Below are 26988 nucleotides of genomic sequence, written 5' to 3'. Positions count from 1 at the left end.
GTTTGATGCCAGTTTCTTTTTTATCGTTTAAAAGCATTGCTATTAGGGTTAGTTTTTTCATTTAAAAACTAAGTTTGATGCCCTTTCTTTAAAATCAATCAATTATACTTTTGTCATATCGAAATATACAAGATTTCCAAACAATATTGTTTGTATCTACACTAATATTTTGCAGTATACAAATATATTTATACTGTACAAAAATAATAACATAACTACTATATTTGCCTTGTTTGCTTTTTCATACTTAGTGTGACTTTTATTTGCACTAAAATAAGTCTCTAATCACAAGAGAAGAAATAATGAGAAGAAATCTCATCCCAATATCTGTAGAATTTAGTTTGGTGCTAATCCTCATTATAATTTGGCATAAGCTACAAACCATTTTCTTTTCTCAATAAATCTTCCAACAATTCATTCACAATATGACGTGTGCATATGACACGTGTCACTGTAAAATCATGGTTATTTTCTTTTAATAGAGGTACAGAATCAGTAGCATCGGATTTTCCCAATTACCTAATTATTGCAAGAGATTAGTCAAAATCCTGTTTGGCGCAAATATTTTTAACAAAAAAATAGATTTTGAAATTAAATGATTCACTACGCAACAAGATATTTTTATTGTATTTTCTGTGTTGCAATTCATATTTTACTAAACACTGTTGTTACTTTTGAAATGTTAAATTTAGAATAAAAAAAAAAGTCATCGTCGCCAAATAAGATACTGCCAAACACGACTTATTGGAAACTAGTAATTTTCAACAAGCTAATAATAAATGTAGGAGTTAGTTCACCTCTTGTTAGTTCACCTCATATTCACATTTTTTTTAATTCATATTAGTACAAAGTTTCTTAGGCCTATAAATATAGTGCTTGTGGACACAACATTTTGCCAACTTACATAGCAACACTAAACAAGATGGGTCGAAAAATTGACATGAAAAAAATAAAAGACGTAACAAAATGTCAAGTGACGTTTTCAAAGCGTCGCAGCAGCCTCATGAAGAAGGCGAATGAAATCGCGATTTGCTGCGACGTTGATGTCGCATTTGTTGCCTTTTCGCCATCTGGCCGGATTAGCAAGTTCTGCAATAAAAAACGGTGGGTGTGAAATGTAACTCAATAAAAAAAATTCTTTCTATGCCAAAATTGAAGAGAATAGAAAAAATTTATTAAACTCAATAATTTTTTTTATGCTTTTATGTTTCACCCTCGCAGAATCGAAGATGTGCTCCATCGTTATGTTGATCTACCAGCAGAGAGTAGATTGAGGTAGTCAAAATTCTCGATTATTAACTTTTATTTAAGTAATTACTACTTATTTTGTTTTGCTAATGATAATTGTGATATGCTGCTGTCTGTGGTTGGCGAAATGCAGGGAATTAGATGATGTTCAGGTATTTTTTTTAAATAAATAAATTTATTATGGTTATGTACATTTTATTTTGATTTTTTTCCAAAAGAAATATTTTTATATTTTCTATTCAATTATTTACATGAAGAGGAAACTGGAGAAGTTGAAGAATCTGGATCATATTAAAAGTGACAATAGCAAGTTGCAATATTTGGATAAACAGTAATTAACTCTCTCTCCCTCACACACACAAAATTTATACCTTCAATTTTAGTTTGTGCAATTTTAAATGTTAATTTAATTCCGTACTTTCAACAAAAATTAAGTTAATTACTATCTTTTAATCTAATTCCCTAGCTGACAATAAAATATTATATATTTGGTGCATATATATGGAATTTGATGGGTTCTTTTTTGGGGCTAACTAATTCAAGAATTGAGGTATGATTGATTTCTCACACTATCTACCTTCTAAATACATATGTATCTAAATTGTGAATTATAGTACTTATATAATTGGTCCTTATCAGAATCTTGAATTGCAAATTAAAAAGAGTGGCCTAGAGCTGCAAATATTAGAAACAAATCTCAGGTAATTATTTTAGTGTTTTAACCTAATCTAATTTCATTTCATTTCTTAATCCTTATTATGCCATGTTGATTAAATAATTATTTTAATTTTCTTAGAGATTATGAATTGGATCCGGAGCAGGAGCCTTCCTTACACCTATTGTCTTGGTGTGAGAGAAACATTAATCATTCTCTCGAAGGAGTCCAAGCTAAAAAAGTTAGTTTCTAAATTTCATCTTACTATTATTTTCTAAAATATTTTTGAGAGGATAAAGGATCCATTTTGTCTTATCATTTGAATCGTTTACTCAAAATATCACATAGTTTAGGCAATTACCAATTAGTACTCATGTTTCATTTTCAAAAATAAAATCTTCTGCGAATAAATTCAGGCGATCAATGTATTAGATATCGAGGTATAATTTTGGATTATCGATGTCTACTTTGGATAATCGATGTTTAATTTTGGTTATCATACAATAGATATTTTGATCGCCGAAGATTTTAAGCATGACATTTATTCTCAAAAACGAAACGATAGAGATATGATCAAATGGTAATTGCCTAAATGGTGGGACATATTCGAGTAAATGCCCAAACAACTAGGACAAAATGGACCATTTACAAATTTTTACATAATAAATCATAAATATATTAATTTACGTGCTAAGAGATATATTTAATTTGTAGGGCGCGTTGTTTAATCATCTGCAAACATCAAATGTCCAACCGAATTTTCAAGTATGTAAAAAATATATATATAATTTGTTAAACATGTTCATAATACTAAATATTAGTATGATTAGATGGATTCAAGGGTGTTGCAAAACCAAGATCATGAGATTTCATTTTCTTCAAATTTAATGGATAACGAGCTCAATTCAGCGATAAGTCCATTATTGAGGTAAATTTGTATACTGATAATTTTATTTACTTATGTTTTTTGTTGACCAAATGGAAAAATATACTATTGTTTTTAATTTTTTACAGTGCGAAAGTCCAAGTTCAAGGCATAGTAAATTCGGATCTAGATACACCCAACACATCGAACCTTCGTATCTCGTTTCAAAATTCTCAACAGGTAATATTTGTTTATATATAGCAAATACTCACTGCGTCCCAACTTAAGAGTCTTAATTAGTAAGGGCACAGGTTTTAAGAAATGTAAAGAAAAGTGGATAGAATAAGTTAGTGGAATACTTTTATAATAAAATGTGAGTAGAATAAGTTGGTGGAATGTGGGGCCTACTTACCATTTATGGTTAAAGTGAAATAGGACTGTTAAGTTGGGATGGACGGAAATGACAAAATAGGACTCTTAAGTTGGGACGGAGGGAGTATGTCTTTTGCAATTGATCAATAATTCTACAATATGTAAATTATTTTTAGGCAAAATTTTCAAATGCACTCTACAATTCCATCCCGAACTTGAGCAACATGCCACCTCCAAGGTAAATACTTTTTTTTAAAAGTTGAATTTATCCATTTTCATAGTGAATTTGTAATGTCACACTGAAATGTACCCTTTTAATATTTTTCACAGATCTACTCCAAGCACAATATTTACAGGTTATGGTAGCACACAATATGCAACTTGCAACTTCACTAATAAGGATGATACGATACAAACTAGCTCGCAATATGCAGCTTGCAACTTCACTGATAAGGCTGAAGAGACCAGCCAATCAAACATGTTGAATGCTTCAAAGCAAGAGGTGGATATTTACGTGTTCACATTTTTCTTTTCCTTTTATTTCTTTTTCAAAAGACACCAAGTTCTTGAAATTTCATTTTTTAATAATTATTCCTTTTTTTGCGTTGAGTATGTTGTTGTGATTTTAGGGTACTTCGGGAGACAACACTTGTTGGACATCGAAGATTCAGAAGAGCAGCTTATGGGAGTGGGAAGACTTGCTTCTCGATGACAATTTTAACGTCGGAATTTCAAAATAATTCATCTGCTTAAATATTATAGTCGAACCTTCTTTGGTGTTGTTGGAGAAAAATGAAAAAAATAAAAGGAGTACTTATAATTATATTACACAAAAAAGCAGGAAGAGGGATTTATTTAGTAAAGAATGAAGGAGAAGAGAACAGATAAACAATATAGCATTCTATTTCATATCTGTAACATTTATGTTGTCATCTACTGCAATTTTGCATCCCTATATATCAGTGGAATGATGGAGTTGAGTTTGACATATATATATATCAACTTATTTTCTTGAAATTCATGAAACAAATAAAAAGAAGATACAATAAATCAACACTAGACCCTACAAATGTTATGTTTATTAGTTGATTTTGATTCAGAAAGAGTTCGATGAGGACGTAGAGACGGAAGAAATTGAGCCATAAAGACAGGCGCGGTGCACCTCTCAAAGATATTCCGACCATATAATCTAAAAATAGAGTTTAGACCCAACTTCTCCAAGGAAAACATGTAAATGGGTACATGCACATGCAACGAGAGTGAGCATCGGAGATTATCAGGAGTGTTTGATGTTTATCATATGATATATAGAGAGGTGGTCAGTCTACAGATTGCAATGCATAAGAAAATAACTGGACAGCTCATAAATTTTTACCAAGAATCCACCACAGAGAAAGTATACACCATACTCTCGATACTAAAATTATCAAGGGTTGAGAAGACCTAATGAAGGAAAGATGAGTTCCAAAAGATTACACCTAAGAAAGATAAACCTTGTCATCATCGATAAGCTCCAGTCTGGCAACATTCACAGTACAAAATAAAGTCACATTACAGCCAAAGTAATGCAATCTGCAAGAATGTAGAGAAAATAATTAGCATGCAAAGAAGCAAATTTACTAAGATGGGCACAAAAAATAAACAGATAACTGAGAGATCATGATGCTTTGTTTGGATGTCAACTTCAGTTCCAGATCAATGGTAACGAGGAGAATATGATAATAAAATACACATTTCACAAAAGAGGTGGGTTTGATATAAGAGCAGCAACTGCAATTAAACAGCATATAATTTTCATACTTCATATATGATGTACAAAATCATCATATATAAATGCTTATCAGAAAAAAACCTCAACAAGAGGATCGCTAAACATCAAATACTCAACTCCATATAGAATTCAGGGTTGAACAAAGAAAGTGGCATGAGTAAGCCAACATATTTCATAAAGACAATAAAAATCATTGAAACAACCATGCCTTAACCAAACTTTAAATCCATATGGAACCAAAGCAGATCCATAAGAGTTATTAATTGTCAAAATTCGATAAATAAAGGCTGTCGCTGTCCCGGGACACAAAGTATAAACAGAAATATATTGCTCAGTAAACACAAGTATTGAGACATACCCATCACTTAGGATTTCTGAGGACAATGATCACGGAATCTCCTCGGAGGAACATCTTGCTAATAAAACGATCCTTGTTAACTGGAAGCGCTTTCTTTTTTCCTTTACCAGTCTTAGGTATCTATATAATGGACAGAATTTGATGAATGTTTAGAAACATATTCCAACAGCATAAACAATTTGTTAACAATTTGAAATTGGATGTATAAGCATGCCATGAACAGTAAAAAACATAAACAAACCTCAGTCCACATCTCCCGGACATTTTCAAGCACCATGTTGCAGTGGCGATCAAAAGCCCTCACATGGCCCAGAAGCTTTTTGTTGTTACGGCAATTGATGAGCACCTACCAAGCAACCGTGTCAAAAAATCAGAGATAATACACAGTTTAACTGCTTTAGGTTGATAAATACAAGACTTGTTCCTGCTGAACATTCCATAATGAAAGAGCAATGATAATACGCGAATTTGAAACTAAAATTCACATAATCATACAAACTGGCGACATATATCAGCCATTATTATCTTGAACTAATCAATACCTGTGTGTTATTCTTAACACTTAACATCAAGACCGAAAGTGGACCGGTGTTGAACTCCTCCTCCTCATTCTTCACCTGTAAAAATTGTCCAAATTAACCCAAAAAAGTCACAAAAGGTTCAAAAAAAACAACTAAAACCATGTCATAAAGGATTGCAACTTACGGGAGCATCTTCTTCCATTGGCCGACTGTAAAAGAAAAAAAAACAGCAATAATTAAAATAATTGCAACAGAAAATTTGATTGACCAGAAAGTCTCTCAAACACACATTATTGATAAAATATTGAAATGAAACATCCAGATAAAATTGGATATTTTCAACTACCACTAAGAATTGTCAAATGCGGGGCAAATCCAGAGAGAAAAGCAAAATCGAGCTAGAAACAGTAATTTACCATCACTGGAAACGAAAAGGTTCAATTTAAACCGACACAACCCATTTCGCCTCTTTGCGTTCATAAATCGAACAATATTAAATCCAATTTTCTCGCCATCAAACACGCACATAGATAGATATATAAACAAGAGCTAAAATCCAACCAAGCAGGCCCTCAAAAACTCGACCAATATCACCAAAAAAAAGAGTAATTGCAGAGTAAACAGAAAATGTACAGAATTCGACTATCAGCATCACGACGATGAGAATGAGAAATAGTAAACGTTTGACAAGGAATAATTCATACCTCATACTGGAATCTGATTCGCAGAGATAGCAAGGGAGTAGAAACCCTAGAAAACGGAGAAATGGAGAGAGAAAGATCTAAGCAGCTGCTCAGTTTTCAAAGCCTCCTTCTAAAACCCTGAAATGAAATAAAGGGGCCGGCCCACTTAGACTTTTCGTATGAAATAAATTGGGCCTTAGTTGGGCCTTTTTTATTGCTTTTGATTGTTTAAATTTTTAAATCATGCAGACGATTTAAATAATACTCTTTTTGTCCGCCATTAGAAATAGCATTTCTTGGCGACAAGGGTTTTAAGAAATGTTAAGGAAACTAGGTGAAAAAAAAGTTAGTGGAATATGAGTCCATTTGTATATATTAATTTAAATAAAATATGGTGAAAAAAGTTAGTGGAAAGTGAGACCCTATTACCATTTATAATAAAATAAATCGGGACTCTTATTTACGGACGAACTAAAATGGAAAAACGGGACTCCTATTTGCAGACGGAGGGAGGGAGTAGTATTTATAGCATAGATGGCTATTTTCATCTAAAATATATAGTAGTAATAATAAGAGATTGCATGTGTGGGTGTGATCAATAAGTATTACTAATAATTAAGTGGTCCGGATATATTGTCACGTGGTGCGTATTACTCCCTCTGTCCCACTTAAGATATCAACATTTACTTTTTTTTTTATTTTTCTTATTTAAAATATTCACTTTCTATATTTGAAGATAAATCTCACCCTCCTTTCTCCCTATTAAAATATTCAATTATTTTTTTTCTCTTTATTTACTCCACTAAACAATTTCTCTTAAAATTTTGGGTCAGTAAAAAATATGAACATCTTGAGTGGGATGGAGAAAGTAATTAATAAGAGTAATAATTATAGATAGAGAAAGAAAAAAAATGAGAATTGGCTTAGATATGTAACTGTAATTATTGGACACACAAATATGTCATGAATATCGGTTTTTTATTTGTGATGGAGTGGTTAATTGTCAAATTTTGAGTCAAACTCGGTTTCTACTATATTTCTATTGGAATCTTGTTTTAAGATGTACGGTCAATGAAGTTTGACCAATAATAAATGTGACGAGACATTTAATTTTGGAGAATTAAATGATATAGCGTCGATCTACGTTCCGCGTAGATGACCATAGTATATTCACTTTCTTAAATCCGATTCCCGGTGAGTAAGAAATAGTGGATTAAAGTTGGTCACATTGTAGCTTTTGATAAAGCTAGGAGTTGAAAGTGTAGGGAGTAATTAACTAGTGTTAATTATCCCACATAGAAGATGAGAAGAGATGGAGTTCTCAAAGAGACCAAGTATGGCAAGGTACTTGACTAAGAATCACCTATGTAAGTGCGAAGTGTGGTCGCTTCATAAAACGCACTTATGAATCCAAAGTGGTGTCCAAGACCGCAAAGGACACAAAACGTGAGAACGGATGAGGTTGAGGTGTTTAAGCGTTAACACCATTGTCTCGGTGCACGCCGTGGGGGATTAGTTCAAAGCATCGCGCTACTAAGCCGCCTGTGTATCCGATGGTGTCGACTATGAAGGGTTCAAAGCCAACAAACTACCTATCCTTATGCTTATATACCTCGTGAGGGTTGAGCTTGTGTCTGCATGCATATGCATTTGGCTATTTCCACTCATGTGGGGATTGTTGAAATCTTGTTTTAAGATGTCCGGTCAATGAAGTTAGACCAATAATAAATGTGACGAGACATTTAATTTTGGAGAATTAAATGATATAGCGTCGATCTACGTTCCACGTAGATGACCGTAGTATATTCACTTTCTTAAATCCGATTCCCGGTGAGTAAGAAATAGTTGATTAAAGTTGGTCACATTGTAGCTTTTGATAAAGCTAGGAGTTGAAAGTGTAGGGAGTAATTAACTAGTGTTAATTATCCCACATATGAGATGATACACATCTTTAACTGTGTATTTATTAAGTGACTTATTACACTTAGTAATTATCGTGGACTAAGATGGGTGAAAGAGCCCACACGCGCGCCGAGCCGAGCCGCGCCTATGACCGTACCCGAGCCCTTGCCCTTGCCCTTGCCCTTGCCCTTGGGTGGTTCTTGGGCTTGGTTCTTAGGCTTGTCCCTGGATCCAGACTTAATGTTTTGGACCACCTAAGTTTTGGGCAGCAGCCTGATCAACTTGACATGCTGCGCCTTGATCAGCAGTTTGATCAACTCGGCCTGCTGCACCTTGAGCGATGGCTTCAGTAGCCTGATCAACTCGACCCGCTGCGCCTTGAGCGATGGCTTGATCAGCGTCTTGATCAAGTCGAAGTCCACATGTGACGGTTGAACTAGGGCGTGTACATCGTCTAGATTCAAAGTCGACCACTCCAGCTTTCAAACTCATAACGGTCGGCGGTTACAGCCCCGCCATAATGAACTATGATGACAGCCATCAAGGCTGAGTTAATCCATGCAGTGGACCAAGCCTATAAATAGGCTAGTCATTCCTTGCATTAGATATAGAGCACAATCAGAACAAGCATCATCTCTCTGCATAGTCTTTCTTTCTGAAGCTCTGCCCTCTCCTCCATCCAGTTCGCCGGAGCTCTGTTGATTGCGGTGCTGCTTCACCAGAGACGTAGCCGTTTTATCTTTGGGGACGACACGCCAAACTGAGAGCACTACCGGGGCGTATCTCGTCTTGCGAAAAGAGGACTCCTCGACTCGGCTAAGTTTATTTCCAGTTTTACAGTTTCGATTTCATTGTAATTTTCAGTTTTAGTTCTTCCTTCCTTCTTGGGTTGTATTACGCCCGGTATTGTTTATCTCTTGTAATTCCAGCATTATCCCCAACAATCGCAAGTCGAGGTATACTTGCCGTTGAAGGATTCCGACGCTAACTAAACTTAAAACTTTTGAAACTTTAAATACCTTTGCTTAGAGATGTCGACCAACGCCAACACCGTCGCTGCCACCACCGCCGCCCCATCTTCATCCACCATGTCGACCACTGCACCGGTCAACACATCGTCAATTCCGACAGTGATGCCCACTCCTGGGCGCTATCCATCTTCATCAATAACCCCTTGGGAGTTTGTTAACCCCCTTGGGCCCACTGGTGGATCCAGCTCGAGTGGATCGGTTGGTTCCACTTTTAGTGGTTCCTTCGGATCCTTTAATGGGTCAAGTGTTGGGGCCTTCGGGTCTCACACGAGTGCTGGGGCCTTCGGGTCTCACACGAATGCTGGGACCTTCGGGTCTCAAGAGGGTGCTAGTTCCTTCGGGGCTGGTACGACCATGGCGGGCTCCATGCCCAACATGAATGGTGGGGGCTCTATGCCCAACCACGTTGTTGGCTCTTTCGGGGGCAACGGAATTGGTTCCTTCCATGGACCAAGTACGGTACCTTTGGCACCAAGAGTGATGCCACCTGCCGAGAAGCCACCAAAGTTTGGAGGATCCGACTTCAAAAGGTGGTACCAAAAGATGTTGTTCTACTTGACAACATTGGGCGTCGCCAACTTCCTCACGGAAAACGAGCCGCCCGCGCCAAGCGATCAAGAGACTAGGCTTGAGGTCATGGCAGACTATGAAGCTTGGAGAAAAGGAGATTGTAAAAATTTCATTCTAAGTGCTTTAGATGATAGTTTGTACAATGTATACTCCGTTGTAACCACATCAAAAGAGATGTGGGAAAGCCTAGAAAGAAAGTACAGCATAGATAATGCTACAGGCACTGAACAAGTTGTAGCATCCAAATTTTTAGACTACAAGATGGTCGACTCTCGACCCATCATGGAGCAAGTTCAAGAGCTCCAAATGATCATCCACGCACTGGTGACTGAAGGGATGACCTTGCCCGACAAATTCTTAAGGTGCACGATCATTGACAAGCTTCCTCCTAGTTGGAAGGACTTCAAGAGCTATCTCAAGCACAAGCAAAAGTAGATGACTTTTGAAGACTTGATCGTGAAATTGCGCATTAAGGCCGAGGTGCGCAAAAATGACCAAAAGGCTAAGGGCTTTGGCCCACTTGAAGCCAAAGCCAATCTGTTGGAGCGGGGCGGTCCCTCCAACAAACGCCCTCGCCCAAGTCAAAAGGATAAAAGGAAAAGGGAAGCAGCCTGCAAAGAAATTTGAAGGCGAATGCTTCAAATGTGGCAAACTGGCCACTTTGCCAAAGACTGCCGCAGCAAGAAGAAGAAGCCGGCAGCCCACATCATTGAGAAGGAGTTCAAAGACTGGGATGAAAATGACCTCATTGCTGTGGTCACTGAAGAAGCCAACTTGATTGAAAACAAGGGAGGCTGGTACATCGACACTGGAGCAACTGCTCATGTTTGTGCCGATAGGAGTAAGTTTTTAACTTACAGTCCTGTTGATGGAAGGAAGATCAACATGGGGAATCAAGCATCCTCCGAAGTCCTTGGCATCGGAAATGTGATCCTCATGTTGACGTATGGCGTCACAATAACGCTGAAGGATGTGCTGCATGTCCCGGACATCCGCAAGAACCTAGTGTCAGGATCAATACTAGTTAATAAGGGGTTTAAACTTGTATTTGAGTCTAATAGGTTTGTATTGTATAAGTTTGGAAAATCCCTCGGAAAATGTTATGTAACCGACGGGCTTTTCAAACTTAGTGTGACAACTCGCAGTGTTGCAAAGCCATTGACTAATAATAAATCATTTACTTCCTCTTACTTGACTGAATGTTCAAATTTGTGGCATTGTAGATTGGGACATGTAAATTCGAAAGCCATTAAAAGATTAGTGAATTTAGATTTACTAAAGGCTAATGAAGTGGATACCCAAGATAAATGTGAAATTTGTCTTGAAGCAAAAATGACTAAGTTGTCATTTCACTCGGTGGAACAAAGCACAAAACCCCTTGAATTAATGCACACGGACGTATGTGATTTAAAGATGGTGCAAACTAGAGGTGGTAAAAAGTACTTTATCACTTTCATAGATGATTGCACAAGGTATTGCTACATTTATCTTTTAAGAAGTAAAGATGAAGCAATAGAAGCGTTCAAAAATTATAAGAACGAAGTTGAGAATCAATTTGGTTGTAAAATCAAAACGATTCGAAGCAATAGAGAAGGCGAATATGTAGCCCTGTTTGAGGAATTATGCAACGCAAGTGGTATAATCCATCAAACGACTGCACCATATTCACCACAATCTAATGGTGTTGCAGAACGCAAGAATCAAACTCTAAAAGAGATGATGAATGCACTGCTTCTGACTTCAGGATTACCACATAACATGTGGGGGGAAGTTGTTTTGACAGCTAACTATATCTTGAATAAAATCCCTCTCAAAGGAAAAGATGTTACTCCTTATGAGTTGTGGAAGGGAAGGAAGTCATCCTACAAATACCTCAAAGTGTGGGGGTGTTTGGCAAAGGTGATGGTTCCTCCGCCCAAAGAAGTTACAATCGGACCTAAAACGGTTGATTGCATCTTCATTGGATATGCACTTAATAGTAGTCCATATCGATTTGTTGTTCACAAGTCTGAAATATCGACTATTACAGTAGGAACAACAATTAAGTCAAGGAATGATGTATTTCTCGAAAATACATTTCCTTGCAAACACAAGGAAAATGTCTTAACCAATTCTGAGACAGGAATTGAAGTAGAAGCCACTAGTTCTAAATCAGCGGACGAGGAACCTGAATCGTGCAAGCGTGCAAGACTCGATCCAAAGGATACATTACTAAGATGTGGTAGTAGGATCAGAACACCAGAAACATTTGGTCCTTACTACATTGCTTTTATGTTAGATGAAGAACCGACATCTATAAAAGTAGCCTTCGATGGCCCAGACGGGTTACATTGGAGAGAAGTTGTTCAAAGCGAAATTGATTCAATTTTGCTAAACCACACTTGGGTGTTGGTAGATCTACCTGAAGGTGCGAAACCTCTAGGTTGCAAATGGGTACTTAAAAGGAAATTTAAGGTCGATGGAACAGTGGATAAGTATAAAGCCCGACTAGTAGTAAATGATTTTAAACAAAAGGAAGGACATGACTTCTTCGATACCTATTCACATGTAACAAGGATTACATCTATCCGAGTGCTTCTCGCTATTGCTGCATTGCACAATCTTGAGATTCATCAAATGGATGTAAAGACCGCGTTTCTAAATGGTGAACTAGAAGATGAAATTTATATGGAACAACCTGAAGGGTTTGTAGTACCTGGACAAGAGAAAAAGGTATGCAAACTGGTTAAATCCCTCGATGGATTGAAACAAGCGCCATTGCAATGGCACTTGAAGTTCGATAATGTGATGTTATCAAATGGGTTTAAAATCAACGAGTGCGACAAATGTATCTACATCAAGAGCACTAATAACGGTCATGTTATAGTGTGTCTCTACATTGATGATATGTTAATCTTGGGTAGCAACACTCAAGTAATTAACGATACAAAGGCCATGTTAAAGAGAAACTTTGACATGAAAGACATGGGTCTAGCCGATGTAATTCTTGGAATGAAGATTCTAAGAACGTCTGATGGAATCATCTTAACACAATCTCATTATGTTGAGAAGATATTGAATAAATTCAAAACCTATGATGGCGCGCCAGTTAAGACTCCAATTTAACTCGACGTTCACTTGAGCAAGAACAAAGGCGAGCCCGTTGCACAAGAAGAGTATGCACGGCTCATCGGGTGCATTATGTACTTGACTAATTGCACTCGACCTGACATTGCTTGTGCCGTGAACAAGTTGAGTCGTTACACGAGCAATCCAAGCAAAGAGCATTGGAGAGCTCTTGTGAGGGTTTTGAGATATTTAAACATACTCAAGATCATGGGATACGCTTCTCGAGATACCCCCGGTACTTGAAGGGTACTGTGATGCAAATTGGATATCCGACAATAGAGACTCACTTTCAACAAGTGGATACGTCTTTACTATTGGGGGTGATGTTGTATCGTGGAAATCCACAAAACAGACATGTATAGCCCGATCAACCATGGAATCGGAGTTCATTGCCTTAGATAAGGCTGGCAAGGAAGCCGAGTGGCTTAAGAACTTCCTTGAAGATATTCCATGTTGGTCTAAGTCAGTGCCACCAGTGTTGATCCACTGCGATAGCCAAACGGCTATTGGAAGGGCAAACAATGGCTTCTATAACGGTAAGTCTCGACATATACGTCGACGACACAATACCGTGAGGCATTTGATCACAACTGGCATGATTGCAATTGACTATGTGAAGTCAATAGATAATCTAGCGGATCCGCTAACCAAAGGGTTAAACCATGATCAAATGAATAAGTTGCTAGAGGGAATGAGTTTGAAATCCACAAACTAAGGAATTATCATAGTGGTAACCCAACCATGATGACTGGAGATCCCAAGAACTTGGTTCAAAGGGACAACTAAGCTATGAGAGTTCATGAGTCATGAGAAACACTCAACTATATCTATTCCCTAGAGAGCAATAGAGTGTTGGAGAACTTGCCTAGTGGTAAAGGATAAGTCTATGACTTTTAATGGTTCTTAAGGATCTCAAAGAGATGGAGTTCTCAAAGAGACCAAGTATGACAAGGTACTTGACTAAGAATCACATATGTAAGTGCGAAGTGTGGTCGCTTCATAAAACGCACTTATGAATCCAAAGTGGTGTCCAAGACCGCAAAGGACACAAAACGTGAGAACGGATGAGGTTGAGGTGTTTAAGCGTTAACACCATTGTCTCGGTGCACGCCGTGGGGGATTAGTTCAAAGCATCGCGCTACTAAGCCGCCTGTGTATCCGATGGTGTCGACTATGAAGGGTTCAAAGCCAACAAACTACCTATCCTTATGCTTATATACCTCGTGAGGGTTGAGCTTGTGTCTGCATGCATATGCATTTGGCTATTTCCACTCATGTGGGGGATTGTTGGAATCTTGTTTTAAGATGTCCGGTCAATAAAGTTTGACAAATAATAAATGTGACGAGACATTTAATTTTGGAGAATTAAATGATATAGCGTCGATCTACGTTCCGCGTAGATGACCGTAGTATATTCACTTTCTTAAATCCGATTCCCGGTGAGTAAGAAATAGTGGATTAAAGTTGGTCACATTGTAGCTTTTGATAAAGCTTGGAGTTGAAAGTGTAGGGAGTAATTGACTAGTGTTAATTATCCCACATAGGAGATGAGACACATCTTTAAATGTGTACTTATTAAGTGACTTATTACACTTAGTAATTATCGTGGACTAAGATGGGTGAAAGAGCCCACACGCGCGCTCAGCCGAGATGCGCCCGTGACCGTACCCGATCCCGTGCCCTTGCCCTTGCCCTTGCCCTTGGACTTAGATCTTGGCAATTGGTCTTTGGGTGGTTCTTGGGCTTGGTTTTTGGGCTTGTCCCTGGATCCAGACTTAATGTTTTGGATCACCTAAGTTTTGGGCAGCAGCCTGATCAACTTGACATGCTGCGCCTTGATCAGCAGTTTGATGAACTCGGTCTGTTGCGCCTTGAGCGATGGCTTCAGTAGCCTGATCAACTAGACCTGCTGCGCCTTGAGCGATGGCTTGATCAACGTCTTGATCAAGTCGAAGTCCACATGCGACGGTTGAACTAGGGCGTGTACATCGTCTAGATTCAAAGCCGACCACTCCAGCTTTCAAACTCGTAACGGCCGGCGGTTACAGCCCCGCTATAATTAGCCATGATGACAGCCATCAAGGCTGAGTTGATCCCTGCAGTGGACCAAGCCTATAAATAGGCTAGTCATTCCTTGCATTAGATATATAGCACAATCAGAACAAGCATCATACTCTCTGCATAGTCTTTCTTTCCGAAGCTATGCCCTCTCCCCCATCCAGTTCGTCGGAGCTCTGTTGATTGTGGTGCTGCTTCACCAGAGATGTAGCTGTTTTATCTTTGGGGACGACACGCCAAACTGAGAGCACTACCGGGGCGTATCTCGTCTTGCGGAAAGAGGACTCCTCGACTCGGCTAAGTTTATTTCCAGTTTTACAGTTTCGATTTCATTGTAATTTTCAGTTTTAGTTCTTCCTTCCTTCTTGGGTTATATTACGCCCAGTATTGTTTATCTTTTGTAATTCTAGCATTATCCCCAACAATTTCTAAGTACTCAAACTAAAGCAATGACAAGAAGATTTGTTAGTTTCCACATAATTTGAAACATACTTAGCTTTGCTTATAGCATCTCCAACTATTTACACAAAAGTTAAATTCATTTTAATGTAAATCTTCCTTTAAATATGATTTTATTCTAATCATTTATACTAAATTCAAACTTAAAAAAATATTCTTTATATTATGCTTTTTTTACTCACAAAATTTGAAAAACTTTTGGATTGGGTTTAATGTAAACCTAAAAATAGATATTTTTTTTTCCAAAAACTAAAAAATAGGATTGGTTTTGGAGTACTATTAAAGTTAATACTTATCTCATTTTAGATTTTAGTATACCATTGGAGATGGTATGAATCCTAAATCACATGCAAATTTTATGGTGCTATATAGACTATTCAATTCTAGAAAGTGAGTTTGATCTAAGGTTTTTTTTAAAATTGTCATGATATTGGATACTACTGCTATTTTGTGTTGAAATTGAAAATAAAATGTAATTAGTTAGGTTGATTAGTTGGTTTTTTGTTATTTTATCAAGCCTATATATAACTCTTCTTATTGTAATTTGTAGTTAACTTCTTTCAAAATGTAGTCCATAATGAATTTTTCTTTTCTCTTCTCCACTCTCTCTATCGAAGGTTTTCTCCAATTTTAGCAGTTACTTCATCCTCCTTCAATGAAGGTTTCTCAATCCAAATGAATTCACCATTTTCAACATTTTGTCAATGCCGACAAAGTAACTGATCTATGAAAAAATAGGTAGGGGTTGTGATCAAATTGAGATTTTTTTAGCCTAATTGAGAATTGAGATGCATTATCAGCCACTCATTTTTATTAAATAAGTGGTCCAAAATTTGCCACATGAAAAATATTTTTAGATTAATTAATTATGAAAGGGTAGAATGGTAATTTAAATTTTTTTTACTTTTTTTAATTTTTTATTTTAAAATTTTTTTAATTTTAATATGTACAATCTATGTCAATTACATATATACAATGTCAATTATATGTAAAATGTTGTTATTTACATAATTTATACGTAAAATGTTGCTGTTGACATTAATTATATGTAAAACGTTGTTGTTGACATTAATTATATAGGTCGTTTGTTGACATAAATAACGTTTGTTATTGGCATCGTAGTTGACATAATGTCTTCGTAGTTGACATCGTGCAAAAATGACAATTATGCCCCCTAGTTGACATAATGTATCAGTAGTTGACATCGCATGAAAATTATGAATGAGTGGCTGAAAATGCATTTTAGTTCTCAATTTGGCCCAAAAATCTCAACCTAACAACCTCCAAAATTGGTAGCGTATATTTTCATCTAAAAAGTTATATTATTCCGTGATTGGTCAAGGAAATAACACTGGAGGAAGCGAAATTAATAGGTTCTTCTTTTTATATTAATGATAATAATGAGTGAAATTGTAATTTAACTGAATCTCAAAATGCATTATTTGACGTTTTCTTCTTCGAAAATAAATTTTGCATATTGGATTGACGTCTATGGTTTCTACCAACCCTTAGAGCACCCACAACCGTGCTCTTGCCAGCAGCACAGTTGTGGGCCCGGGCGGTACTATTCATGCCTGCTCTCTGGCAAGAGCACAACACCCACAACTGTGCTCTTCCGCAAGGACGAGCACAATTAATATAAAATTCAATTACACAAAAACATTTTCATAATACTAAAATTCATTAAAAAACCACAATAAAAATTACAAATTACAAATAAAATAAAAAGACATAATTAAAATCCTAAAAATTAAAAATTACATAATTAAAATACTAAAAATTAAAAATTACATAATTAAACTCCTAAAAATTAAAAATTACATAATTAAACGCCCGAATCTTGGGTTTGAGGAGGGGCCGAATATTCCGTATCCGGACTAGGAAACGGTTGCGAACCGAACCATTCGGGGTTCCAACCGTGGGAGCCCCTTGGGTTGTCGTCGTGACCGGACATAGTGGTGTTGTAGGGTGTGAGAGGAAGATGAAAATGGATATGAGAGATTGAAGATGAGAATGGAGATGAGAGAATGATGATGAGAATTGTGTAGTGAAAGTGTGAATTTTTTGGAGTGAAATTGGGGGTATTTATAGATGAAAGTGTGTATTTTTGGGGTAAAAAAAATTAAAAAGGTGTAAAAAACGGTTATAAACGGATATATTTTTTTGGGGAAGTGAAATTTTTTTTTTATTTTTTATCGGTTTTTTAATTAAAAAACCGATTTTTTAAAAAAAATTAAAAAAAAATTAAACTCAACGGCTATGCCGTTGACGAATGGGAGGGCGACACGTGTGCGTCCGCTGGCACGGACGTGCTCGATACATCGAGCAGCGCCGTGCCAGCGGCGCTGCTGCAGCGGCGGGGGTCCTTCGCCTTGCCAACGGCGCGGACGGCGGTGGCGACTTTCGCCACCGCTGCGGATGCTCTTAGTCATCCTTGTGATTTAGAGCGGCAATATTGTTAACTAATAAATTGAATTCAACAATAAATTTTATATTAATAACTATTTATATATTAATTAAACATAAATAGTACTCTAGTATTAATTCTAAGATAAAATGTCAAAAATATTTTTTGTTATGTAAAAGAAGTGAAAATATTTTTAAAATATGAAGACCAAAAAAGTGAAATAGAGTTGCCTCTTATATTTATTAAAAACTTTGTTGTATATAAAAAGTTTTAAGCTTTAATCACCGAATAATATGAAAATTATTTATGATGAAGAGTGTTTTAATAGTACTTCAAATTTCATATCGTACTTCGGATGACTATATTATTGGTCATTATAATCTGCATTTTTAAATAAAAATACGAAATAATGCTACATTAGAAGATGAAGAAGAAGGTGGGCTCAATTACACTTCTTTTTATTGCTACTTTAATTCTTCTTCTTTTTGCAAATATTCCTCCAATAAAGAAAGTGAAATGCTTTATAAATGCTTTTGTTTTTGCAACAACACTTTTTGGAGCCTCAAGGATTCAACTACAACGTTGTTTTTGAATTAGAATATTCCCATGCAAATTCTGTTACATATATTCAGTTTGAGTTATATATATTCAACAAAAAGTATAGTAATAAAATAAATTCAGCGAGATCGATTCAAAAGGCAGACTTTTACAAGAATTCAAAAATATATTGTCGGTGGTCAAGATCAAGATCAAGATCAAGATTCTTTTAATGTAAATAATTTTACTTTAGATCCCTTTCACTTGATATTACCAATGTATGAAAACCACAATTCAGAATATCATATATAAATTAGCTCACAATAATTGAAGTATATATATACATATAGGTCCATGATCAATTGAGATTTTTTAGGCTAATTGAGAAATGAGATGCAACATCAGCCACTCATTTTTATTAAATGAGTGGTCCAAATTTTGCCACAAAAAAATATTTTTAGATTAATTTATTATGACAGGGTATAATGGTAAATTTAGTTGAAAACAAATGAAAACTAACTTCTCCCCTCCCATTCTTCTTCCCTTACGCCTCCACCTTCTGCTCATCTCCTCCTCCACTCTTTTCCGACCCTTCTCGCTGATGCTCCTCCTCAAATCACGGCAGCACTCCTCCTCACCCCGTCACCAGCTCCTTCCTCGCCGGAGACGCCGCCGGAGGTGGAATCCCTAGCTCGTCGTCCGACGCCTCGAGTAGATAGCCTAGATCCGGCCTCAATTCGCCGGAATCCGACACCAATTCGACGATTCCTTCCTCAACCTCTCCGGATTCGCCGCAATCCGACGCCGATTCGACGATTCTTTCCTCAGCCGCTCCGGATCCGTGACTGGAAGTGGGAGATGTAGTGATTTCCTCCTCGAAACTCTTCATGAACGAGTCGAGGTCGTGGATGGAAGTGCAGAGATCGGAATCCTCGTCGATTCCGTCCAACAGATCCTCCGTCAACTACACATACAAGTCATGTCAACTGTGTTACAAGCCATGTCAATTACACGTACAACCATGTCAACTGCACATAGAAACCATATCAACAACAATTATAAGTCATGTCAACTAGACATACAAGCCATGTCAACAATCCGACACATTAAAACACGAAATGACACTTATACCCCCGTGTTGACATAATGTGATAGCTGTTGACATTTAGTTAATCTTGTGGATTAGTGGCTGATATTGCATCTCATTTCTCAATTTAGCTAAATAATCTCAACCTAACAGGACCCCATACGTGTGTGTGTGTATATATATATATATATATATATATATATATATATATATATATATATATATATATATATATATATAATATATATAATATATCAAAATGTGAAGTGCAATTAATGGTAGCCACGGATCACAATCAACATTATTTGTACAACTACTAATTATCCATATAAAAAATGGTTTGACGGAAACACGCATTATTATATACCATAAATTAAAAACTTCATTAAATGATGACAAACATTCCTCTTCTTGATAAAAATAAGTACAAGTCCAAAAATCATCAAAATCACCATAAACCCTACACAATTTAATTAGAACAAAAATCACATATATCGATCAAATTATTTAGTACTACTACCACCAAAAACATTTAAAAAAAAAATTAATATGAGAATTTCATAACTACATTAGAGAGCAAGCATTTGGATTGTCATCACTAAACATGGCCATGTAGGGATCATCATACTTGACGGAGGCGACCGGGTTTTCAACTTTCCTAACGAAGCCCGGTGGGGCCTTCTTGTCGTAGGCCTGCGGCGCGTAGGGCTGAGAGACGAGATTGTATGGAATATAGGGCCAAATCTCGGCCTTCTTCCCCGTGGACTTGGCCTTCTTGAGCACCTTCGCTTGCTCCACATACCCTGTCACCGTCACCTTCTGCTGCTTCCTGTTTATCTCCACAGACTTCACTCCTGAATTTCGATACATACCATTTTCTTAATTAAATATATGTAACCAGGGGCGGACACAGAAATAAACATGAGTAGGGGCTAAATTTTCAAAAATTTATACAAAAATAAATTTTCATGTAATTTAAAATAGAGGGAACATCATTTTTGGTCCACGAACTTTACCAAAGTATCATTTTAGGTCTGTGAACTTTGAGTTAGTATCATTTGAGGTACTTCTTACTATTTCCAAGTTTTTTGGACGAAAATACCCTCAATACTTTAAATTGTATATATTTTTAATAAATTTATCATATACTCATATTTTTTTTATAAATATCTTTACAATATATTTTTGACAAATTTTCTAAATATAATTTGACCTTAAATATTATCACTTAATTTTGTGACATGCAAGTAAAATTGCTTCTTCAATTTCTTATATTAACTTTTTTTTAAATTGAATAAAGTACTTTTCTTTAATAATAAAAAATTGAATAAAGATCTTTTCTTGCATGTCACAAAATTAAATGATAATATTGAAGGTCAAATTATATTTAGAAAATTTGTCAAAAATATATTGTAAAGATATTTATAAAAAGATCTTTATTCAATTTTTTATTATTAAAGAAAAGTTCTTTATTCAATTTTTTAAAAAAATAATATAAAAAATTGAAGAAGCAATTTTACTTGCATGTCACAAAATTAAGTGATAAAATTTAAGGTAAAATTATATTTAGAAAATTTGTCAAAAGTATATTGTAAAGATATTTATAAAAAATATGAGTATATGATAAATTTATTAAAAATATATACACTTTAAGGTATTGAGGGTATTTTCGTCCAAAAAAACTTGGAAATAGTAAAAAGTACCTCAAATGATACTAACTCAAAGTTCAGGGACCTAAAATAATATTTTCAAAGTTCACAGACCTAAAATGATACTTTAGCAAAGTTCGTGGACTAAAAATGATGTTCTCTCTTTAAAATATTATTAGGGGCTTTTATATACCAATATGTTCAAAATATGAACAAAATTTAAAATTTTAAAATAGGAAAAAAAATTAAAAATTGGATTCATTAGGGGCTAAAGCCCTCCCCTCTTTACATGTGGGTCCGCCATTGTATGTAACATCAGTCTACCAAAATTAGACCAATTTTGAATATAAAATGTTTTAAACAAATACTAATGCTACACATCATTTTAAATGTGGACCTCACAGTCCATTAATTATAGTACTTTCATCACATTCCCCTCCTCTCTGTATTACTTTACCAACTGTGATTTAAAACTCGTGTAATTTACATTTTTACCTGTTTTTTGAAGATCGAGATAGTATACAATTTGAAGAATGAAGAAGGTGGAGTGAGTTGAGAGAGATGTATAATAGTACCAGAGAGAGAAGATAAGGCGTTCTTGACTTTGAGTTCACAGCCATCGCAGTCCATTCTGACCTTGAGGTTTACAGTTTGGAATTGCTTCTTCTTCTTCTTCTTTTTGTGTTTGTGGCTGCTGCTCATCATCTCTGATATGTATTCTAATGTTCCTGATACACCCATTTTCTTTTAGAAATAAAAAAATAAACTCAAAATTAGAACTCTATTTGAGTTTTGTTTCACATAGCTCACTTGTTTATATAGACATTTGGTTGTGCAAACAGCTGCATATGAATGGGGGTGTGGCCCCACCATTTTTCTACATGGGAATGTTGTTCAAAGTAATATTTTATTTTTTATTTGAATTTAATTAGTTTAATAGATGTGGGAGAAAGTGACTGAAAGTGAGGACATTTAAATAGTAGATAGTAGCTAGGAGTAGTTTAAAGTGTCAAAACATCGAGAATTATTTAGGCCAAATTTACTCTAGAAAGAGACATGTTTTTCCCTCTGTAATTAAAAGGATGCGAGTAATTTAGAGTGGTGAAAAATGGACAATTTTGAAATATTAATTCCATAATTTTTAATTCAAACTATATCATGTTTGCAAATTTACATTGGAAATCAAGTGCATTGCATTATCCCAAATAGTGAAAACAACACTTTTTTAACATTTTATATCTATGAAATGCAGCAATAATGATACATACTCCCCGTCCCATAAAAACGAGTGCATTTTTCATTTTCATTTGTCCCATAAAAATATGAGCATTTAATTTATGAAAATGTATCCCAATTTATCATACGCATATACATTTAGTTATTTATAACTAATATCACCAATTAAACACTCATAATAATATGGATCTCTATCCATTAATACTTTAACTATCTTTTCTCTTATTTATCTTATTTTATCAATTTTATTTTAATTTTTGTGTTATATCATATGCCTATATTTTTATGGTATGGATGGAGTATAATGTTGTTAGGAAGAGAATTAGCATTGATTTGAGAGGTTGAAGTTTTTTGGATTTTATTAGAGAAAAGAAAGATGTTTTCATAAAACAATAATGGTGCATTGTATAAAATATTATAATAGTGGTTCATCATTAATAATGTTGAAACAACCAATAATGGAGGGGAAATAGGTCACATCCGGAGATGGGACACGTGGCTCGATCGAATCGACGGGTTCCAATCCAACGGATTACACTTAACTTTGGGTTTATGAATTAATTACGCTTAGGGAGTCGCCTTTTCTCTTTAATTATTACTACTATAAAATTAGTATGGAGGAGTAAGAAGACCCATTTTTGACATCAAATATTACTCCCTCCGTTCCCGATTAAGAGTCACTCTTTTTCATTTCGATTCATCCTCAATTAAGAGTCACTCTTTCTGCTTATTATATTTTAACATAAAAAATACCCTAAAAGTCAAAGAGGTCCCACATTCCACTACCTAACTCCATTTATTACACCACGCATTCAAACACTTCTTTAAAACTGTCTGGTCAAAGAGTGACTCCTAATTGGGGACGAAGGGAGTAGATTTTTGATATCCACATGTCAGTTTGACACATTGACAAAAAGTTTATAATTCTCCTTTTCACCTTCATTAAAATGATACTACACCTTAGGGTCTCAAATTATCCTAACGCCGTCATTTTTTATACTCCTATTTGTTTTGAAACTTGATTTGTAAATTTTATATTTATCTCTTAATAAAATAAAATAAAATAAAAAGCATCATCCATACCTCATTCATTCACTTCTATATATATATATTAATTTTGATCCCAAATATGATTACCGTTCTAGATTTGCCACTTCAGTCAGAAATATTATTACGATTTACGTAGAACTTTTTTTACTTAATAAATACTATTATAAGAAATAAAAATATTAGTATAATACTAATATCATTATAATATCCTTTTCGAAGCGAATATCATAAAAAGTTAAATAGAATTAGCCCGATCATTCCCCCTCAATATCAACCATAAATATTGATTTTAAATAAGAGTCGGGATGTAATCAAATGCAAACTCAAAATTATGATTTGTACCGTTAGAAAATATCAATAAATGACAAAATAATAGCAACACATGCTGTGTTGACATTGTGCTGAAATGTGTTGTCATTTTTTATTACTGTTCTAATTGTTCAAATCATAATTTAGAGTTTGCATTTTATCACTAAACCTTAATATATGTATTTACTTATTGGTAGCTATTATTTCCCCCCTAAAATTCAAAAAATGCCAATATTTAAAGTCAACATTACAAGATATCTTAGAACACATAATTGAAATTTTTGTACTAGTGATCCAAATTGAAATTATTTATATGTGGATGAGAGTAGTGTTGCCCACGGTTCCAAAACCGGCGGTTTCGGTTCGGAACCGCCGGTTCCGGTTTATAGGAATTCGGAACCGGAACCGGACCGTGACGCTATTTCACGGTTCCGGTTCCTGTTCGAAAACCGGCGGTTTCACGGTTCGATTTTTTTTCTATGTAATTTGAAATTTGGACTTATACAATAAATTGAAACAAGACAACAAATAATTTAAACTGAAATAAGATGAATAAGGTGAAAATGATATCAATTTTATTGAATTTGAGTTGTAACGGACAACGATACATTACAATGTACAATACATATACAAGTATATAATGTAATATAATTTACAAGTGTCGTCGGAACGTAAATAAAAAAAATGAAATGGGGGGATAATGGATGAATTTGAATTCAAAATCAAAATTAAAAAAAAAAATTGAATTTCGGAAAACCGGCGGTTTTGGCGGAAAACCGTCGGAACCGCCGGTTTCACTGCCAAAACCGCCGATTCGGTCAACAAACCGTCTGCCTCGTGTTCCGCACTGGAACCGAAAACTGCCGGTTTCCGGTCCAAAAACCGTTGGTTTTGGCCGACAAAACCGGCTGAAAAAGCTGCCCCCGTTGCCACCTCGGTTTTCTCACAGGAACCGTGCAACCGGCGGTTCGGTGACGGTTCGAAAAATCTTGAACCGGAACTGGACCGCGATTCCAAATGCGACGGTTCCGGTTCGAAAAAATTGACACGGTTCCGGTTCGGAACCGGTGGGCATCTCTAGATGAGAGGCACAGCTGGAAGAAAAAAGGTAACCATGATTTAGGGCTCAAATCTCAAAGATTCCACGTTTTCAAGGTACACTAATTGTTCTTCATTCTTGTATATCTACCCATGTCAACAATATTATTACTACAATTTTATTTAATAAATATGTGTTATATCTTTACATTATGTGTTGTCACATTGTTTCCCACCAAATAAAGATTCTCGTCTTGGGGAAATGTCATAGAACTCCAAGAATAAAATAAAAATTTTGAATTCGAATAAATAACAATAACATGACCCTCTAACTTTTTGAGTTATGTTTCTGTAGGGAGATATACTTGCAATTTAAATTTGAAATTGTTGGATTTTAATGCAAATTGAACTTAAGTTTTAAGGCATTTTTTGATTTGTTTATTTCATCAATTTTTTTGCTATCATGATGTTATTAACTTCGTTGTCAAGCATCTAACACCTGGATAATTAAATAAAAAGTTGACACCGCAAGATTGAGTTTTTTTTTATGATTTGAGTTGCAATTTTGATATTACTTTACATAACACTTCTTGTTCTTGATGAATAATAATATCTGAGAAAAAGATAATAATCTAAGATCTATATGTATTAAATATGTCTAAAATAGAGTGAGTAGTACGTGTATTTCACTCGACATTTAACTTTTTTTTTCTATCATTTAAATAGTTTCTTTTTTCTAACGAGCGTCTCATATTTTCATGGAGCAAGTAACCGAAGTAGGTCAAAATTTAATAATTATCATGTTTCTAAGTTTGTCAAAATAAAACATAGGAGTATATGTAATGTTCATTCTATTCATGAACAAATATGGGCGCCTCAATTTAGGTAGTCAATATTTTTAAAATATACCAAAAGGATTTTTTAAATGGGACTTCCCCTAATTATCATTTTAGACAGAAACTATCTAAATTATTCCTTTCCAATCAACTGCACACGTTGTCTTCTCTCTTGAATGCAATGTTCTTTCCAAGCAACTTCAAGCATCAATTCTTGATATGGAGTAATAAATTTTCCAATACAATGGAGTATAACTAATGAAATAAGATATCTTAATAGTATTGTTTTCCAATAGGTTCATGACACTTTTGCTTTTGCACTACATTTTTATAATATACATATACTACCATTTATGTTGATGAACTAATCAATTTTAAAATGTTTATTAAGTCTTATTTGCACATACATTCACACACACACACACAAGCATGAAATTAGAATAAAATGTACATGAAAAACATAGTTCCTAAAGGGCCAAAAGCTTAAAAGTGGAGCTAGGATGAGTTCCTCTTTATGCAAAACAACAAAAGGAAATAATAGCTTTTGGGATTGGAGATGGAAGAGGAGGTGCAAATTCCAATTCTCAAAAGCCACACTCATCCAATCTTGATAAATTATTCATTATTTTTCCCTCACTGTCTTCTCTTGCTAGCATCAACTACAAGCATAGTCCAAAACCCTCCAACTCCCCCTCAACACACACCATACAAATCATGTCTTGATCTAACTAGTATCCCTAGATTTCACCACTCACACAAATTCATAAATAAGCACATTTGCTAAAAGCATTATCAATCTTAGAAAAGCAGGGTGTTTACAACCAAGCATTATCAATCTTAGAAAAGCAGGGTGTTTACAACCAGATTTCATACTCCCTCCTCCGTTCCATAATAGTGGAGATATTTCTTTTTGGCACGCGATTTAAGAAAAATTGTGTTAAATGTGTTAAGTAAAGAAAGAATAAAGTAGGAAATGAAAAACGCATAGAGATGAAGAGAGAATAAAGTAAAAGAGAGTAAAGTAAGTGAGAATAAATATGTTGACTTTTACTAAAAAAAGAAATAACTCCACTACTATGGAACTGCCAACATGACAAAATGACTCCCCTACTTATGGAACAGAGGGAGCATATGTTTGCATTAATCCAAACCTCACTCTCAAGTCTAAGGAATAAAAAGAGTAAATTCCTCGACTTCTTAATACTCCTTCCGTCTCCTAAAAATAGGAACTTTTGAAA

The 26988-nt window shown here is 35.3% G+C and overlaps 2 protein-coding genes across 2 annotated transcripts; both read right to left on the bottom strand.

Moving 5' to 3' along the window:
• Positions 1 to 4413: 4413 nt before the first annotated feature.
• On the bottom strand, positions 4414 to 6604 carry LOC121769732 (small nuclear ribonucleoprotein Sm D2-like). The gene is made up of 6 exons (XM_042166476.1): positions 6495 to 6604; positions 5975 to 5999; positions 5812 to 5886; positions 5511 to 5615; positions 5270 to 5389; positions 4414 to 4712 (listed from the first exon to the last, which is right to left on the bottom strand). Exons 1-5 carry the CDS (start codon positions 6497 to 6499, stop codon positions 5273 to 5275), a joined length of 327 nt encoding a protein of 108 aa, XP_042022410.1. The 5' UTR covers positions 6500 to 6604; the 3' UTR covers positions 4414 to 4712; positions 5270 to 5272.
• A 13392-nt stretch (positions 6605 to 19996) lies between these two features.
• Positions 19997 to 22072, bottom strand: LOC121770636 (heavy metal-associated isoprenylated plant protein 23-like). Its single transcript, XM_042167390.1, has 2 exons — positions 21857 to 22072; positions 19997 to 20486 (listed from the first exon to the last, which is right to left on the bottom strand). Exons 1-2 carry the CDS (start codon positions 22020 to 22022, stop codon positions 20197 to 20199), a joined length of 456 nt encoding a protein of 151 aa, XP_042023324.1. The 5' UTR covers positions 22023 to 22072; the 3' UTR covers positions 19997 to 20196.
• Positions 22073 to 26988: the final 4916 nt, after the last annotated feature.

Source organism: Salvia splendens, chromosome 16 (genome assembly GCF_004379255.2).
Source record: "Salvia splendens isolate huo1 chromosome 16, SspV2, whole genome shotgun sequence".
Classification (NCBI taxonomy): domain Eukaryota; kingdom Viridiplantae; phylum Streptophyta; class Magnoliopsida; order Lamiales; family Lamiaceae; genus Salvia; species Salvia splendens.
Note: the sequence above shows the minus strand (reverse complement) of the source record. Positions and strands in the feature narration are given on the sequence as shown.

Coding starts and splice junctions, on each gene's coding strand:
- LOC121769732 (XM_042166476.1), bottom strand. Junction 5,887..5,974: donor CAATGGAAGAAGATGCTCCC/GTAAGTTGCAAT, acceptor CAATTTTTACAG/GTGAAGAATGAGGAGGAGGA. Junction 5,390..5,510: donor TCCGGGAGATGTGGACTGAG/GTTTGTTTATGT, acceptor TCCATTATATAG/ATACCTAAGACTGGTAAAGG.
- LOC121770636 (XM_042167390.1), bottom strand. CDS start 22,022: ATGGGTGTATCAGGAACATTAGAATACATATCAGAGATGATGAGCAGC. Junction 20,487..21,856: donor CGCCTTATCTTCTCTCTCTG/GTACTATTATAC, acceptor ATCGAAATTCAG/GAGTGAAGTCTGTGGAGATA.